Source organism: Rousettus aegyptiacus, unplaced genomic scaffold (assembly GCF_014176215.1).
Source record: "Rousettus aegyptiacus isolate mRouAeg1 unplaced genomic scaffold, mRouAeg1.p scaffold_m13_p_7, whole genome shotgun sequence".
Taxonomy (NCBI): Eukaryota; Metazoa; Chordata; class Mammalia; order Chiroptera; family Pteropodidae; genus Rousettus; species Rousettus aegyptiacus.
The window spans coordinates 26,404,139-26,420,516 of record NW_023416310.1 but is presented as its reverse complement, the minus strand read 5'-3'; the positions used below and the strand labels follow the sequence as shown (position 1 = coordinate 26,420,516).

General features: G+C 40.5%; 1 protein-coding gene and 1 pseudogene across 2 annotated transcripts in view; one reads left to right on the top strand and one right to left on the bottom strand.

The window, feature by feature from the left end:
* Window positions 1-16,378, bottom strand: part of SLC3A1 (solute carrier family 3 member 1) — a 43,987-nt gene that overhangs the window by 4,068 nt on the left and 23,541 nt on the right. For both annotated transcript variants that reach the window (XM_016142216.2, XM_036223999.1), the window contains 6 exons: window positions 14,906-15,031; window positions 8,066-8,185; window positions 5,861-5,985; window positions 4,270-4,465; window positions 1,167-1,334; window positions 69-185 (listed from right to left, as the gene is read on the bottom strand). In XM_016142216.2, the coding sequence (XP_015997702.2) occupies window positions 69-185; window positions 1,167-1,334; window positions 4,270-4,465; window positions 5,861-5,985; window positions 8,066-8,185; window positions 14,906-15,031 (852 nt within the window). The remainder of the gene's footprint in view (window positions 1-68; window positions 186-1,166; window positions 1,335-4,269; window positions 4,466-5,860; window positions 5,986-8,065; window positions 8,186-14,905; window positions 15,032-16,378) is intronic.
* On the top strand, window positions 6,221-6,334 carry LOC118606330 (annotated as a pseudogene).

Below are 16,378 nucleotides of genomic sequence, written 5' to 3'. Positions count from 1 at the left end.
ATATGTTATCAGCACAGAAACTCATTTCCTGTTTCTGGAATCAGCGTAAAATTTTCATTGATACTTACATCAACGTTCACAGTGTGATAATCTGAATTGGTGGGTAACCAGGTGCTATTGCCTTCAGAAAAACCAGCATTTGAGCTATTGTCCCACTGCATTGGTGACTTTGAGAGAAGGGTATCCTGTGTCAAAAGACCATAAAGAGAAAACAGTAATCTGGTTATTAAAAGAAATGTAATTTGGCCATGACTTATTTCATAATTATTTGTCTATATTTCTTTGCTGGTACTTGTATTCATTAGCATTCATAATGAAAAGGAATTAACATGAAGTATATAAACCTAGTTTCACACTTTTAATTGGAAAATAGTTAATGACATTCTGAGTTTAAATAGACTATACTAACTGAACTTTGATACATGCTTGAAATCTTTGCTGCTTTTCCCAAAAAATGAGTAATGTAGGATTTCGGAATGTACTATTACCAACTCATTCTACTGTGATATACAGTGATGGTGAATTCACCTATGCGGCCATGAACAAATGAGCCTAAATTCTGCCCTCTTTTATCCAGCCTGGTTATTTATTGCACATGAGTGCACACAGATTTAGAAGCTGAAATAGGAAAGGTTTCCCTTAGACCAAATATTAGGGAAACTGGATCTCATACAATTGAAATCTAACCATAAATTATAGGTTCGAGATCATTCATCTACCCAGCAATGCAATTATGAGATCCATAGCCTCAAACAAAAACAAAATTAAAACCACTCAAGTCTGAGGCTGTGCATCACATTTGTCAACATAAAAGGAATACTCTTTGCACTGTGGACAAGCGAGACCCAGCAATACAGACAAGCACTATAATAAAGGTTCTAACTCCACATTTCAGGTAGAGGGCAAGGGATAATATTCCAAACTCAAAATACTGGTTTTCAAAGTTTAGTGTGCCCAAGAATCAGCTGGAAAACAAGTTTAAAATGCAGATAATTGGGCTCTCTACACAAGGAATTTAGTTGTGTGTCTCAGGAAGCAACATTTTTAACAAGCTCCCCAGCCAAGAAAAGTTAATGACTTTCAGCTGTGGACTAGAAATAGTAAATTCTCTGATTTGGCAAAAACGAGTATATGGTATGGTACATGAGTAAATTTTACTAACTTACAGCATCATAGCTTTCACTGATATTGGTGGCCAAAATATTTCCCATTCCTATTTCTTCTCCATAGTAAGTTATGGGAGTTCCAGGAAGTGTGAAAAGAAGCATGTTCATGATGTTGACATATTCTTTCCCCAAACGAGAAGTCAGCCGGGCTCTGTCTGATCCACCGATCTGAAAGGGAGATATTTTTAAGAACACAGCTCTATACACAGTTTTCTGGAAGATTTATCCTTTTTCACAAAAAGTTCACCAGGCAGAAGAACATTACCTAGGGTACCTTGGCATCAGCAAGCCTGGATTTGAGTCCCAACTCTGCTACTTGCTACATAACTGACCATTATGATCAACAAAACATTTACTTGACAATGACATTACAAATAAGAAAATTTATGACAGGAAAGGAAACAAAAATGTTTCCCCCATGGAGAGCAGGACCCAGAACAGGTGGAAGGGACAGGGTGTGTGGGACTTTTGACCTATTAAAAACAAACAAAATAAAAAGATAAATCAACTTTTATAAAGAAATATACATTGTCCACAAGGAAATTTTGCAAAGTTCCCATGTTGTGTTCTAATTACATATTATAACATCTAGTGCTTATTTTAGAGTTTATTTAAATCGCCTATCAACTCTTTCCATATAGCACAACTCAGCCTCACGTGCATATGCTGAGCATGCCACTTAGCAGCTTAAAAAGGGTTATCTCCATTTTATAAATGACGAGACAAGTTCTGAGAAACTGCCTCATTTATTCAAGTCAGGACAGGAGCCCTTTCAACTAGCCTTTGAATATGAGTCTGAGAAGAGGAACTTGGTTGCTACAATTCGGGAAAAGGGAGGCTGCTTTTTTTTCCCTTTAGATGTACTAAAACTACCTTTGCAGTTAATTTTTATAGACCATTATAAAGCATTTTTCTATTTTTAAGGCCAGAAAATTAGGTCAAATTTTGCCTTCATTTATTCTTTTCATTATCTTAAGAACATCTAATAAGAAACCCTGTGATTTTTAAGCCTTCGAAATAGAGCACTTTCTTTTTCAGAACTGAAATCAAGGAATATTTATTTCCATTGATTATGCTCCCTAGGAAGCAAACTTAATTCTTGGTATAACTTCAGTGCTAATCTGGGCACAGTCTTTCGGACCTTTTTTTATTTTTTTAAGTATTAACATAAACGTTTGTTTCTAAGAGGGTGTTGATTTTTTAAATATTTTTAGTGTCAAGAAAGATGACCAAGAAATGACATACTGGGTCACCACTGGACAGTTTCTCATTGTAATAAACCCAAAGACTAGCCTAATAGGAGGCTATGTCTAAGAGTTAAGGAACACGTTTGGATCTCAATCAATATTCTCTTCTTTCTAAATCTGATAAAATTCAGTAACTTCCAGTAAGCCTCTTTTAATAAGCAATTCTCATCACTCAAAATTTACAGTATAGTTTGCAGCAATGGATAGAGATCACAGCCTCTCAGGCTGAGAGGTCCCAGTCACCCAAAACTGTAGTACGTGAAAAAAAAAGTGCTAAAACTACATCATAAAATTTGTGATAGGGGGTTACTTTTGGAATGATGGAAGTAAGGACCTCCAAAAATCATAAAAGGAGAATGCTGGCAAAAAGTAAAAATCTATTTTTTTCCGAATTCTGGAAATTAAAGGCTTGGAACAATCCAAGGAATAATTTATTCAAGAAAAACAGCTGGATCTCTGAGAATCAAGCTTTGTGTCTTTTTCACTTCCCCTTATTTCGTGCCCCTCCCCTCAAATCCATGATAGCCACGAAAACCAACAGTCTTGCAACTATAGTGGCTGTGAAAACCAGCACCCCCGCAGCCACGGGAGGGGCAGAATAAGAGGTCACCTAAAGTTTCGTCCCTAGAGAACTCACTATCTGACCGAGTCTCTAGCAGCTTGGATCTGGGTTTTTGTTTTTGTTTCTCCTTTATCTGATCTGAGTCAGAGCTGTGTAAATACTCCTATCCCCGTGGCATTTGCCAAAAATCAAGCAGCAGTTGTCTAACAATACACCTGCCTGAGGTGGTAGTATCAACTGGGCCTAAATAGGGACTGACCAAAATGCTTAAAGGCTAGGGAATGAGATGTCCATAAAGGGTTCTGACATATTTCTGGAATCTAGAAGGCTCCATCCATGTACAGGGCTATACAGATGCCCAGGGAAGACTTGAGAAGGCTCTGATCTCTCGCGTCTGGCTAACCGTGAATCTCTGTGCGAACAGAAAGCAGAAAGCGAATATCGAAGCAGAATTGTAAACTGCCTCCCAGAGTGTTGAAATCATTCCCCAATAATACGTACATAGCTCCTTAGCAAGGGGTGGGAGACTTAGTGTTTTGAGGCATTTAAGGAATCTCTTTCCAATTATTACGTGACTGATAAGATGGCCCAGCAGAGACATTAGTGGCCACACAATGGAAACACACAGATTTTGGAGGATTGATCCAAGAAAGTCACTAAAGAAACAAACAGCAACAACAAACACTGGGAAGAGGAGAATATGATTTCCAGAATTTCCACATTATGTTTTTTGAAAATACCTAGTTTTCAAAACAACAACAAAAAGAACACGAGACATGTAAAGAAACAAAGTATGATCCATACATAATGAGGGATAAGCATTTAATAGAAAATGTGGCTGAGGAAACCCAAACGTTGAACTTACTGGACAAAGATTTTAAATAAAATATATACTCAACTATATCTAAAGAATTTAAAAGGAAATATGAGAACAATGTCTGATCAAATAGATACTATCAACAAAGAGAAATTCTGAAAAAGAAACACATGGAAATTTCAGTTGAAAAGCACAATAACAAATGAAAAATTTCCTAGAGTGCCTTGACAGACGTGAACTGGCAAAGGAATGAGCAAACTTGTAGACGGATCAAGATTATCTAGACTGAGAACCAGGAAACAAAGAATGAAGAAAAACGACAAGAACCTAGTCAAAAGCTGGGACAGGACTACGTCACTAAACAGTCACAAGGGAAAGGTGAAGGTCACTAAGAGACAAACATAGCCCTTGTTTGAGATGTGACTATTCAGCATGCTCACCAGCACCAGATGTGCTGAGCTGGACACGGGGACTTACCATCCAGTTAGGCCATTTTCCTGCTGGTATGTGTTCCATCCAGGATGTGATAACCTCAAACACCCTGTCCCCAGAAGGAGTGTCTAGCCTAGTGAGATAGTCGTTGAAGGGGAAATCTGCTTCTTGAATAAAAGGCAACCCATAATACATCACAATCTTGTCAATGCTGTCTCCATAGGCTTCAGTCCCCATGAATCTGTAAGAGTTGGCAGAGTGCAGTGTCTTCAGGGTCTGTCAGAAAACTGGAAAACTGCTGCTGCTGATTAACAAGATGGGAGTGGGGTGAATGCACACACTGTTAACCATGTTAGGCTGGGGCTCACGAGGAAGCCAGATGACCGAGAAACGACATACTGGGTCACCACTGGATAGTTTCTCATTGTAATAAACCCAAAGACTAGCCTGAGGCCACGTCTAAGAGTTAAACACATTTGGATCTCAATATTCACTTCTTTCTACATATGATAAAAATTCAGTAACTTCCAGGAAGACTTTCTTAAGTAAGTCTCATCGCTCAGAGTTTACAGTATATGTGTGCATGTAAAGTAAGGGGGTTTTCCTTTTTGTCTGTCATCTTTTACTCAGCACTACCTTTTTGAGAATTATCTATGCGGCTCATGAATCAGAAAGTTCTTTATTTCTGAGTAAATACAGAAGTTCATCATATGAATAAACAGTATAGATACAGAAAAAAAAAAAAAACTTCCTGAAAAAACTTCCCCTTATATTTGAATCCCTGTAAATTCTCACTTTGTTATTGGGGTGCACTCAGTTCATTGAAAATTCAGGGAAGAAACACTGGCCCAAAATGATCCACATCAATGCTGGCTCTAGCTATTTGAGACACTACGTTAACAGGTAACCCCATAGTATATGGAGCCCAAATGTTTCAGTTCCAATCCCATCTCTGCCATTACTACAGATGTGACCACTGCATGCTTAGAATCTCAGTTTCTTCATCTGTAAAATGGGGATCGTAATCAGAAGACCTGCTTTAGAGAGGGGAATTTTCTTGTAACTCCTTTTCTATTGATTGGATTGGGTGATTATGTGAACATAGTAAGAGTTAAGTTTATTTATTATGTGCTAGGCACTGTTTTAAGTCCTTCATATACATGATTTCGTGTACTCTCACAACAGCTTTATAAGGGTGTCACTATCACTTTTTGATTAACGCGAAAACAGACGTATGTTAATTAACCAGTCCAAGGTTGCCCATCCATCTCAGGCCCATATAATTCCAGAGCTGTGTTGCTAACCATTGTGATCTACTAGCTCGTACTGCGCAAGGATACTAACAGGTCAAATAATCATAATAAAAATAATTAATGGCTAACATTTAGATAATATGTTACCTTTCAATTTTCACAAAATTCATGTGAAATAAGTATTATGGTTAGCATCCTTTTACAACAGCGGAAACTGAAAATCGGCAACGTTAAGCAATCTGAGAGAATATACCAGGCCCTGGCCTGAGTGATAACACACTGTAATTTTGCAGGTTTGTTAAATTATAACTTGAACCTCTTGAGAATGAAGGTGAGAGAGAAACCACTGCACCTGTGAAGCACGGAAGTGTGCCCTTGGTTACCTGTATCTCCCAGGCTCCGTGCTGTATTGGTCCATTATATACCGGAAGTTCCGGACAATGTCATGCATCCCCACCTGCATGGTGGTGAAGTCGTGGTACAGCTCTGAGTACTGTGTGACTGTGTCCTTCGAAAACAAGACAGCACAGTTACCATCATGTCACATGTTAAATGCCCACAGCTGGTCTTAAGTGAATATGGACTGTCCCTTCAGATGGCTCAAGCCCACAAATGCTGCTCGAAGATGGTTTTAGGACTTTTCAGTGCTCAAAGGATTTTATGGCTGAAGAACAATCGTGACTATTAGTACTTCACTTGAAGCTTAAATTATTAACTATAAATCTAGTTTTAAAAAATTCTGAGTCTATGGCCATGCCACCCTGAACATGCCCGATCTCATCAGATCTCGGAAGCTGAGTCAGGCTTGGTTAGTACTTGGATGGGAGACCACCTAGGAATACCAGGTGCTGTAGGCATTTAAAAAAATAAAAACTCTTGAATATTTAAACATTGATAACAAATGTTTTTAACAAAATCCTCCTCCTAAACATGTAATTGTCCTAACTGCTTCGGACACTTTTAAAGGCAAAACAAATTATCTTAATCATTATAGAGCTCATTATTACACCTATATTTGCTCACAAATTAATATCATGCATTTAAACTTGTTTCTTTACCACGTCTATCCTTTATTTTTACCATTATACTTTCCCAGATTTCATTAATTTTTCCTGATATTCCATGCCTTTCTAAGGTTACAGTAATTTAGACTCCAAAGAAAAGATTATGTCTAACATGAGCCAAGGTTATAAGTCCAGGAATGGACATGGACAGGCTGGACAATCCAAACCAGAGTTGTCATCCATTTGTCGAGTCCCCCACCCCCTTTTTTCTTTATGAGTGAACTTTCCTTTCTAGGTCAAGTGAAGTTTTTGGAATCTTAGATCTCTTTCTGAAATTACTTGTTAAGTTTTTCTTGGATAGCACATAAAACCCATTGTTCTGATCATTCGTCATGACTAGAAATATATGCCTGCTGTACGATATCTCATAATTAGCAGGGTTATTTTGAGATTTCTTCTCCAAGGATAAGTGCTTCTGCTTCTTTGGGACAGCTGGTTAATTCATCACTTTTCCTTTCATTTTTCCTTTTTATTGAAAATCATGTGCTAAAAAAATGGCTTGATCATAACCTTTGGTTCATGACATGCTCTCATAATTAGCCCATGCATGGCCAACTTCTTTTTAGTTAATTGATTTGTTTTAATGAAGTTAAAAGTACCCATAAATCTATTACTCTGGACAAAAGCTACAAGCTTGATAATAAAGCTATAATCACATGAGTTTCGCTTTACTTGCTTAACTTTATTAAAAAGAGCATCATGCTATATATAATTTTAGATTTCTTTTGCTACACATTACATGGCTAATAGCAGATTTACTCATATTGGTCTGCACTGCTATAATTCATTTATTTTGACATTCCATTGTGTAAATATACAAATACATTATTTTGGAATGTATCTTCGGACTACTATCTACCTGGCCTTGGAAACAGAGTGACTCTAGAATGGTAGTCAACCAGAGAAATAGAGAGGCCTGGTGTGGGGGAAGGTCAAGAACCGCTGCTGGTTTAGAGTCACAAAGAGCCAGATTCTGTAGGAAGATGGGCTTGGTTTGTAGTCCCATTAGTCACCGCTGTCACCTCTGATAAGTTAATTTCTCTAAGATTTACTAAATGAGGATCATGAAACCACTCGAAAGAAATCGAGAGAGTTAAGTGGAATATCCCAGTACACAGCACATAGCATACAGTACACACTCAACAAGCGTTAGTTCCTTTCCACCTGTGCGTTCTGTAACGGCTACGAAAGTGCCTGCGGGAATTTAGGCCCCCTCATTTGAGCTCAGGTAACATGACAAAATTGTAGGGAGTAGTTGTGGCCCTTGGTGGAGTCCACACTGTGCATGGCCTCAGAACCCTTGTCACCAAAGGACTCGGGGGGAATCCTTCACTCCTGAAGGAACCCGTGGAAGGAAACATCTGGTCATATGCATTTGTATTTCTGTATTTCCTAAAGAAAATTATTTAAAGGACTTCATAGAGACAGGACAGAACTCATCTCTGGTAACTGATGTTTGAGACAAAAAAATAAAACACTCTGATGACATTTTCAGAAAAGGGAGTAAAATATTTAAAACTTTACCGGGATTTGGGTCTTAATCACTTGGATCTCATTTCTCAGATGCTCTGCTTCTAGAAGAAATTTAACAGCCTCGAAACTAAAGCCATCAACACCCTTTGCGAGCCAGAACTGTATAATTTCCTAAAACAAAGAAGCAAAATATTTGGTTACATTAACTATACATTATTATCATAATGTTTAATGTAAGTTTTGTCTGTTAATAAGTAAAACAGACATCTCCATGTATAAAACATGCATAGCACTCTGTATTTTTATCTATCATAGCAGTGTCTTAGAATAATGAGTTCTCAACTGTATTTATGGACTCCCATACATACCTCATATTTGAATTCAGAATGTTACATTTGTAACCGATATTAGCAGCATGTTGCCAAAGTTTAAGGAATCCACTCAGAATGAAAGAATGAAAGCGAGGACTCAGGAGAAACGGGGAACATATCTCATTTCCCTCATGCCCAATTCCTTAGAGGTCACTCCAAACAGAGAACATAACCAATTAAGCACTTGGTCATGAAGGGCCCTTCCACCAGACGGATATTCCCGAGGGAAAGTCTGCAGTGTTCACTTGTTGCCCTTGCCTCTGACACAGTACCTGGTACTTAGTGAACCAGTCATGGAATGAATGAAGTAGTGAGCCTGAATGAGTCAAAAATGGTGTGATACTGTTGGGACTCTAAAGAAATACAGCATGTTCCCTGGCTTTGGGGCATCTACAGAATAGTTGGGGACGCACAAGACACGAGAGGGTTACCTCACTCAAGGTCAGGTACAGTTCAACATGAGAGGAGAGTGTGCTGTCTACAGGGCTGTTGGAACTCCAGGAAGATCAAATTTAAGATGGGTGGGCACTACCAGAGAAGGAAGAGCTAGAGCTTGAATTTGGCCAGTGGGATTTCATAGGGAGTGAGGTCGCGAAGGACATCATGCACTGTTTGTGGGACAGCATGAGCCAACCATGGAGGCAGAGACTGACTTGGCCTGTATTGGAAGAGTTGGGAGGACCAGGCAGCCTTGAGAAGCAGAGGGCCTGCATCTCAACTCCCCATCCCACACTGATGCATCCGCTCCCAGCTTAGCCTACTCCTGCACTGACCACAAGCTACCCTTCTGCAAAAGGACAGTGGCTCTCCCTGCGACTTTCCCCTCTGCTCATCCCTTGCCGAGGGGAAGGTTTTACAGGAGTGTATTTATCACATTAGAACAGACCCACCTGTAATTCAGAGTACTAGTGATAAGTAGCCAATTTTCACCTATTAAAGAGAACAGATCTATAGATCCCAAATGAGGACTATTTCCCAAATCGCTTGTTTGATAAAGCTTTTCTTGTATCTACCTGTGAATACGAGGTCTCTAAAGTGCTGCAGTTAAGGGTCTCAGAGGTTTCCAAGGGCTAAACACAAGGGTTCATGCTATGGCTAATTCACTTGCCAAGCTTAAGCTTCAGGCCCCTCATTTGCATGGGCCCCTCCTATCCACCTCCTTTTCGCCTTCTAAGTAAACATTCATTTTTCTATCCCTAGTTTTATGCTCTTTAAGAAGACCGCACAAGAACAACAAGTGTTGGTGAGGATGTGGAGAAAAAGGAACTCTCATACATTGGTGGTGGGATTGCAAATCGGTACAGCTACTAGGGAAAACAGTCTAGTGGTTTCTCAAAATAATTAAAAATGGATATACCTTTTGACCCAGCAATTGCACTTCTGGGTATTTATCCAAAGAAAACCAAAACAATAATTCGTAAAGATGTATGCACCCCTATGTTCATGGCAGCACAGTTTACAATAGCCAAGATATGGAAACAACCTAAATGCCCATCAACAGACGATCGGATAAAGAAGTTATGGTTCATATATATAATGAAATATTACTCAGCCATAAAAAAATTTAATTCTACCATTTGCAATGACATGGATAGACCTAGAGGCTATTATGCTAAGTGAAATAAGTCAGACAGAGGAAGATAAATACCACATGATTTCACTTATATGCGGAATCTAAGGAACAAAAGAACAAACTAATCAAAAACAGACTCACGAATACAGAGGATAATCTGGTGACTCCCAGAGGAGAGGGGGGTTTGAGAGCTGGGAGAAAGGGGTGAAGGGTTAAAGAAGTTGGTCATGGGGATGGGGAGCACGGCCTAGGGAATGCTGTCAGCAGTAATGTAATGGCTAGGTGGAGAGCCAGAGGAGAGAAAGAGCAATTAGGGGTGATCGTTTTATAAACTATGTAAATGTTTTGCCAATGTACTGTATACTCGAAACTAATAAAATAAAATTAAAAAAAAAAAAAAAACAAGCCCAAATTTTTACAAGCTTCAGACCCCTCACAACCCGGGCCCACCCCCAGGTGGCGCTGTTCTTTACGAGAGGGAACAATGGATGAGGATCAGGGTGAGGGTGAGGCGCCAATAGCTGTAATCCATCCAAGCAGCCTCTGACGGAAATGTGGAAAAATATTAAACACCGGGCTGTTGTAAACAAGCTTTTGAGCACAGATTTGCTAGAATAAAACTACCAGTTTTCTTCATGGGGTCCTTATTCATTTCGGAGTTCTCTGTCTTGTCAACTATTGACCCAGCATTGAAGAATGAGAAATGGGTTTATGGCCCTGGCAGGGGTTTCCATTTTCGTCCGGTAAGAGATACTATCATTATTTGATGAAGCAAAACAGTAAACGCTGGATGGTTATTTCTGAGAGTCCTTTTAAATGCTGAGATGTTCACCCAGATAATCCAAAATTTGCTCTTGAATAATATTTGCTTTGTGCTATTTATTCTCTTGACTGGGTGAGAAAAGAAAGCCCCAGATTTTATTCATTAACCACTCCAGTTACTCTCCCAGCATGCCAGGTGTGGAAATGGGCACAGAGCCTGGTTCCACCAGGGCTGGGTGACCCATGTAGGTGCCATGGGACTCTGGGGACAGTACACTGTGTCCCCAATTCCTGTCTAACTCCCAAGACATCACACAGTCCTGCTTTCTCATCAGGCACCTGTTCATTAGTTTCTCCTTAAACTCACTGCTATGAATAAAAAATTTATTTCAACATTACTGATATCCAAACTCACAAAACCTTGAGGCAAACCTTTCTTTTTAAGGTGACTGGAGTTACTGGGTCTATTTACCTAAAAAGCCAAGTTTGGGAAACAGAAAAGCTCTGCTCTTACATCCGATGATCTATGAGACATCCTCTTGATAATGACAGAAACCCCAGGTTGTCCATCTCGGGAAGGAATGAGAAAGTATAGGATACTTCAGAAGTACAGAGAGAAAACTGTATAAACTGTATTCTCTGTTTATAGACAAAGGAAAGAAAACTGACTGTAGTGCCGCTCAGAAATCTTGGTCAAATTCTTTGCTAAGTTCCCCAGGAGCAGGGCATAGAGGAAGATGAGTCTCTCCCCTACAGTCCAGCTGCATGAGTTAGGGCATCACCATGACCTCCCTAAACCTTAGTAAAAGCTCTTTCTCTGTACACCATGTCCCAGCCACTATGGAAAACAATATGGAGGTTTCCATATTGGACAACTCCTAGCACTTCTAAGATGCCATACCCATGCTTTCTGCCTGCTTGAAACACTCCCACCATGCCTCTTCCCTGGCTCATTCGCATTCATCCATAGGTATCACTGCTTCCTCTGGAAAACCTTCCTCACTCTCCCCCACTCCATGCGCAGGTTAGGTGCCTGCCTTGTGTCCCACTTCCTGCTGTCATGGCCACTCAGCACACTTTATTGTAACTGCCTGTTTGCCTACTTCCCCCCTTCAGAATATAATCCTCATGATGGCTACAACATGGGTCTAGCTCACCAACTATCATATCCCTTGCACATGGTCCATACGAAATGCATATTAAATGAGCGAACGGTTTATAATAAAGTGCCTGATACATAGGAGGTGCAACAAATGGCACAGTTATTATCATCAAGCACAGAGCTGGTTTATTAGGCAGGTAGTGAGAGAATTTTATTTTGGATTGAGTTGACTGTCTGCAGAAATACTGTGCTCAGTAGGGGTGGAGCAGAGCTGACATCTACACTATGGATTCCATCTTAAGCTGGCTGGGTATCTGGGCTTCCTGTCCCCAGCTGCTCTGAACGTACTAACTCCTCAGGAGCTCCCACTCCAGGGCTCAGAATTCCCTCCCACATGGCAGGCCCAGGGTCACACTGAGCCCTAGACGTGTGGCTGGGGCATCTGGAGTCTCCTCCTTCCTGAACCACTAACCCACTGGGTCACTTCACCTCTCTGGGCCTCAGTTTTCTTGTTTGTCAACTAAGATTTAGAAGACAACTGAAAACCAAAGTGATTGGGAAAATACAAAACAGTAAGTATATAAGTATATAAGCTCCCACCTTCTCCAATAAGGCTTCTTGACCTTTTTAGCCGAAAACATTGAAGCCCGGAGAGGTTCTTGGCAAAGCCAAGGCCCCTGATGACCAGTGCAAGGGGGAGGGCAAAAAGGAGGAGAGAGGAGGGTGTCTAAATGTCCCCTGCATGCCAGCATCCCACAGTGCAGATAATCTAAAATTCGATGGGAGCCAGGAGGAAGAAGGCTCAGGCTCTTTGAGTGCAAATTGGTATGCAGGCAGGAATCATTCCAAATGCCTCCCCACCACAAACTCTCTTGGTTGCAAATTATTAACCTGCTTAACTACTGCAGAGATCAGCCCTGCTGGGGGCTAGGAGGGTGTCAGAAGTCCCTTTCACAGTAAAAAGTCACTTTCCAGGAGCAAAGAGACTTCCTTTCTTGGCCTTTCTTATTTACTTCTAATAGTGAATCTTCTAAATCTGCCTTGCAAATAATATCTAACTGCTCAACTTGAGGTAGGAATGATTCATGCCAAGAGGGATTGCATTCTGCAAGATTAGTAAACAAGGCTCCTATTCACACACTCCACTATTTGCAGGCACAAGAGAACAGCACGGGTAGCCAAAATTAATTAATGTACTGGTTGGCACATTTCGGCAAAATTTATCACACTTGTCTAAACATCTCTAGACAATCCATTACTATTGCCATAAGGAGCCTGGAGAAACCCACTGCCTGATAAACCAACTGGATTATACTCACATTCATGAGTTTCCAACTGAATATCTCCTTGAAAAAATTGTATAGGAAAAGTAAAGCACAGGGAGAGAAATAGAGTGCCTCGACTCGAATGCGGAGCTGTTAAGAGAAAGGACTCTGGACTCTTAAGGCTTGGCTCGAATCTTGCTCCACCCTTCCTCACGTGGGTGACTGTACTTTTTAATGGTGATGGTTGCGCAACTCTTTGACTATACTAAAACCACCGAATGACACACTGAAAGAGGTGAATTTTATAGCACATGAATTATACCTCAGCAAAACTGTTATTTAAAACACAAAGCAAGAACAACCCAAGGGGTGAAGGTGCCTTAGCGATTGCAACACAGCAGCCTGCATCTTCTCCATCTGGCTGACATAGTGAACTGTAAAAAGGGACCCACGCCTTTCTGTTCTGGTCTGGTCTGGTCTCCTCCGCCTCTATCTCAGAGCACTACACCACTAACCTAAATTCTTGCCCATTATAGCCACAGCGGCAGCAGTAATGACAGCAATAATGACCACGCCACAATAGACAACGTCTATTGTGGATTATGCGTCAGGTGCTGTTGGAACCACCACCACACCGGTGCGAGCCTGTGACCTGGGTCACAGCAGGAAATCCGTGCACAGGCCACAGAGGGATCTTCAGTAGCTCAGCATGTACCTCTTACAAGAGCATTCAAGGCCCTGTAGGATCACCCCATCTTTTTGTACTTTGGCTCCCAAAATCTCTCCCTCATTTTATTTCAGCATACTGGTAGGGTTGCCAGATAAAATACAGGACAGTCAGTTAAGTTTTAATTTCAGATAAGCAATGAATAATTTTCTAGTAGAAATATGTCCCAAATATTTCATTATTCATTGTTTATCTGAAATTAAACTTCAACTAGGTATCCTGCCATCTTTTTCAGGTGACCTGTGCACTGGCCTCCAGGTCATTCCTGAAACACATGAAGTACAGTCTCCCCTGGAGATCTTTGCATTTGCTCTTCTCTCTGCCTCAAATCCTCTTCTCCCAGATATTCACATGGCCCCCTTTCAAAATTCAGGCTTTTGTCTAAGCAGGACTTCATCTTAGAAGTGTCTCTGACCTGACTTCTACCTGGCACTCCGAGGTCCCTTCTCCTTATAGTGTTCACCACCGCCTGACATGTTGTTTATTTGGATGTTAAGTGTCTGCCTTCCCTTCGGTATACTGCAACTTCCTTGTGGACAGGGTTGCTTGTATTCACTGTTACATTCCCAGGGCTTAGGACAGCACCTGCCACGCAGCAGACGATAAGTTAGTAGTTACTGAGTGAACACAGAAGTGTTGCGTATGGCTATCTCAACCGATGTTCAAAAAGCCCTATGAGACAAACACTGCCATCAACTGTGTTTCATAGATGAGAAATATGAAACGCCGAAGAACTCGCCCAGAAGCCCATGCGAACAGTGGTGGGGCTGGGTCCAGACACAAGAGCCGGACCCTGGAGCCCACGTCTGGCCCACCTTACTGCACCACCACACTGTCTCAGGCAGAGGGGGGAACTCAGAGCTAAGGTAGCAGATGTTTCTGCCTTCCTCCCATTTCAGTTATTTTGGGTTAGAGGAAGGAAGGCACCACCAACACGTCTGAGAGTCTATGTTTGCATCAGACGCCTTAATCCCAGAATTTAATTACACGACTGGATTTTGCCTGCACAATTATTGTTCAACCTAAAGTGTATTGAATAATCACTTAAGGACCCATGTCATAGAGAAGTCTGTGTGGGTGTCTATACTCACTTTTATTTCTTCTTGAACATCAGGATTGCGGAAATTTAAATCAGGTTGCTCTTTTGTAAACTGGTGAAAATAACATTGGTTTCGTATTTCATCAAAATGCCAACTGGAGTTTCCATATACACTTAACTAGCAAATAGAAAATAGCAAAGCAGTTACTTAGCACTATTCATGTGATATTTCCCATAAAAAAAAAATGATAATTGCTATCCCTGCCCCCATGCAGGTTGAATGAACAAACTCTAGAATTTTCCTTCTAGGGAAAGCACTAGATAAACTAATTCTCTAAAATGCCATCCACTGGCCTAATGCCCCCCAAAGGTGGTTGTGATGTATTTCTACAGTAGCTGTTATTCACAACAACCACGGCAGCAAATCAATGCTCTCAACCGCAGGACAAGGCTGACTTAAGGAGCAGACACTTCCAGCATATTTTCTTGAACTTTTTGTCCAGGCTCTGGACTCCTGTTTGTGAAGAAAAGCAAATGATGGTCAATTTGAGAGAAAGACACATTTCATTGGTTTTAGAGTTTGAATCCACAGAGAGTGAATATTTAAACTGCATTCTCAGAAAAGTATTAGAACCATTCCTTAAAAATTCTACCAGTTTTTGGAAATAAAAGAAATCTAACAACCTCAAGTACTGGTACCCAGCAGAGTTGGACACCGACGCCAATTTCCTCTTTCTAGAAACGCTCACCCCGTGATACAACTCTCCTGGTTGGCCCTTCATTTCCTAAAACTCCTCCATCTCCTTGGAGGAGCCTCAAATACGAGAGCTCCTCAGGGCTCCATCTGGGGACATTTGTTCATTTCATGCTCAGGAGAACATCGGGACAGCATTTAAAAGCTAGGGATTTTGTGTACATCTTTTTCTCATTTTTAGTTAGAAGACATAATCACACTGGGCCCACATTCCCCATAGTTAACACCTGGCTGAAGCTACGTAGTTGCTGCTGTCTTTCAAGGAAGTGTACCCTCACCAGCTCAGCTCAGGGCCCATCTGGGCACAAACCAGGTTAAAATATTTACAGAAGGTAGAACCAAGAAAACATCAGTATCCAGAATACAAAAAGAACTCTACAGATCTATTCCAAAGGGACAAGCAAGTCAACAAAAAGTTGGGGATAGAAGCCATAAACATAAAATTTGAAGCTCAAATGAATAATATATACAAAAAGATATTTGAGATTATTAGCAATTAGATAATTATTACATTAATAATTAGATAAATGTAAAATTAAGATTTCAATGTGATAACAATTTATGTTCACTTGGTAAATATGACAAAGTCTAGCAGTACCAACAAATAATAAAATTATGAAATTTTTTTATACTGATAGAGGGGATATAAATTGGTACAACCACTGTGATAATCAATTTAGCATTATCTTGTAAAGTTAAGCATGCAGTATTCTATACTGAACAATTTCACTACTAGTCATTTTCCTTAAAGAAGCTCTCATACACTTACCC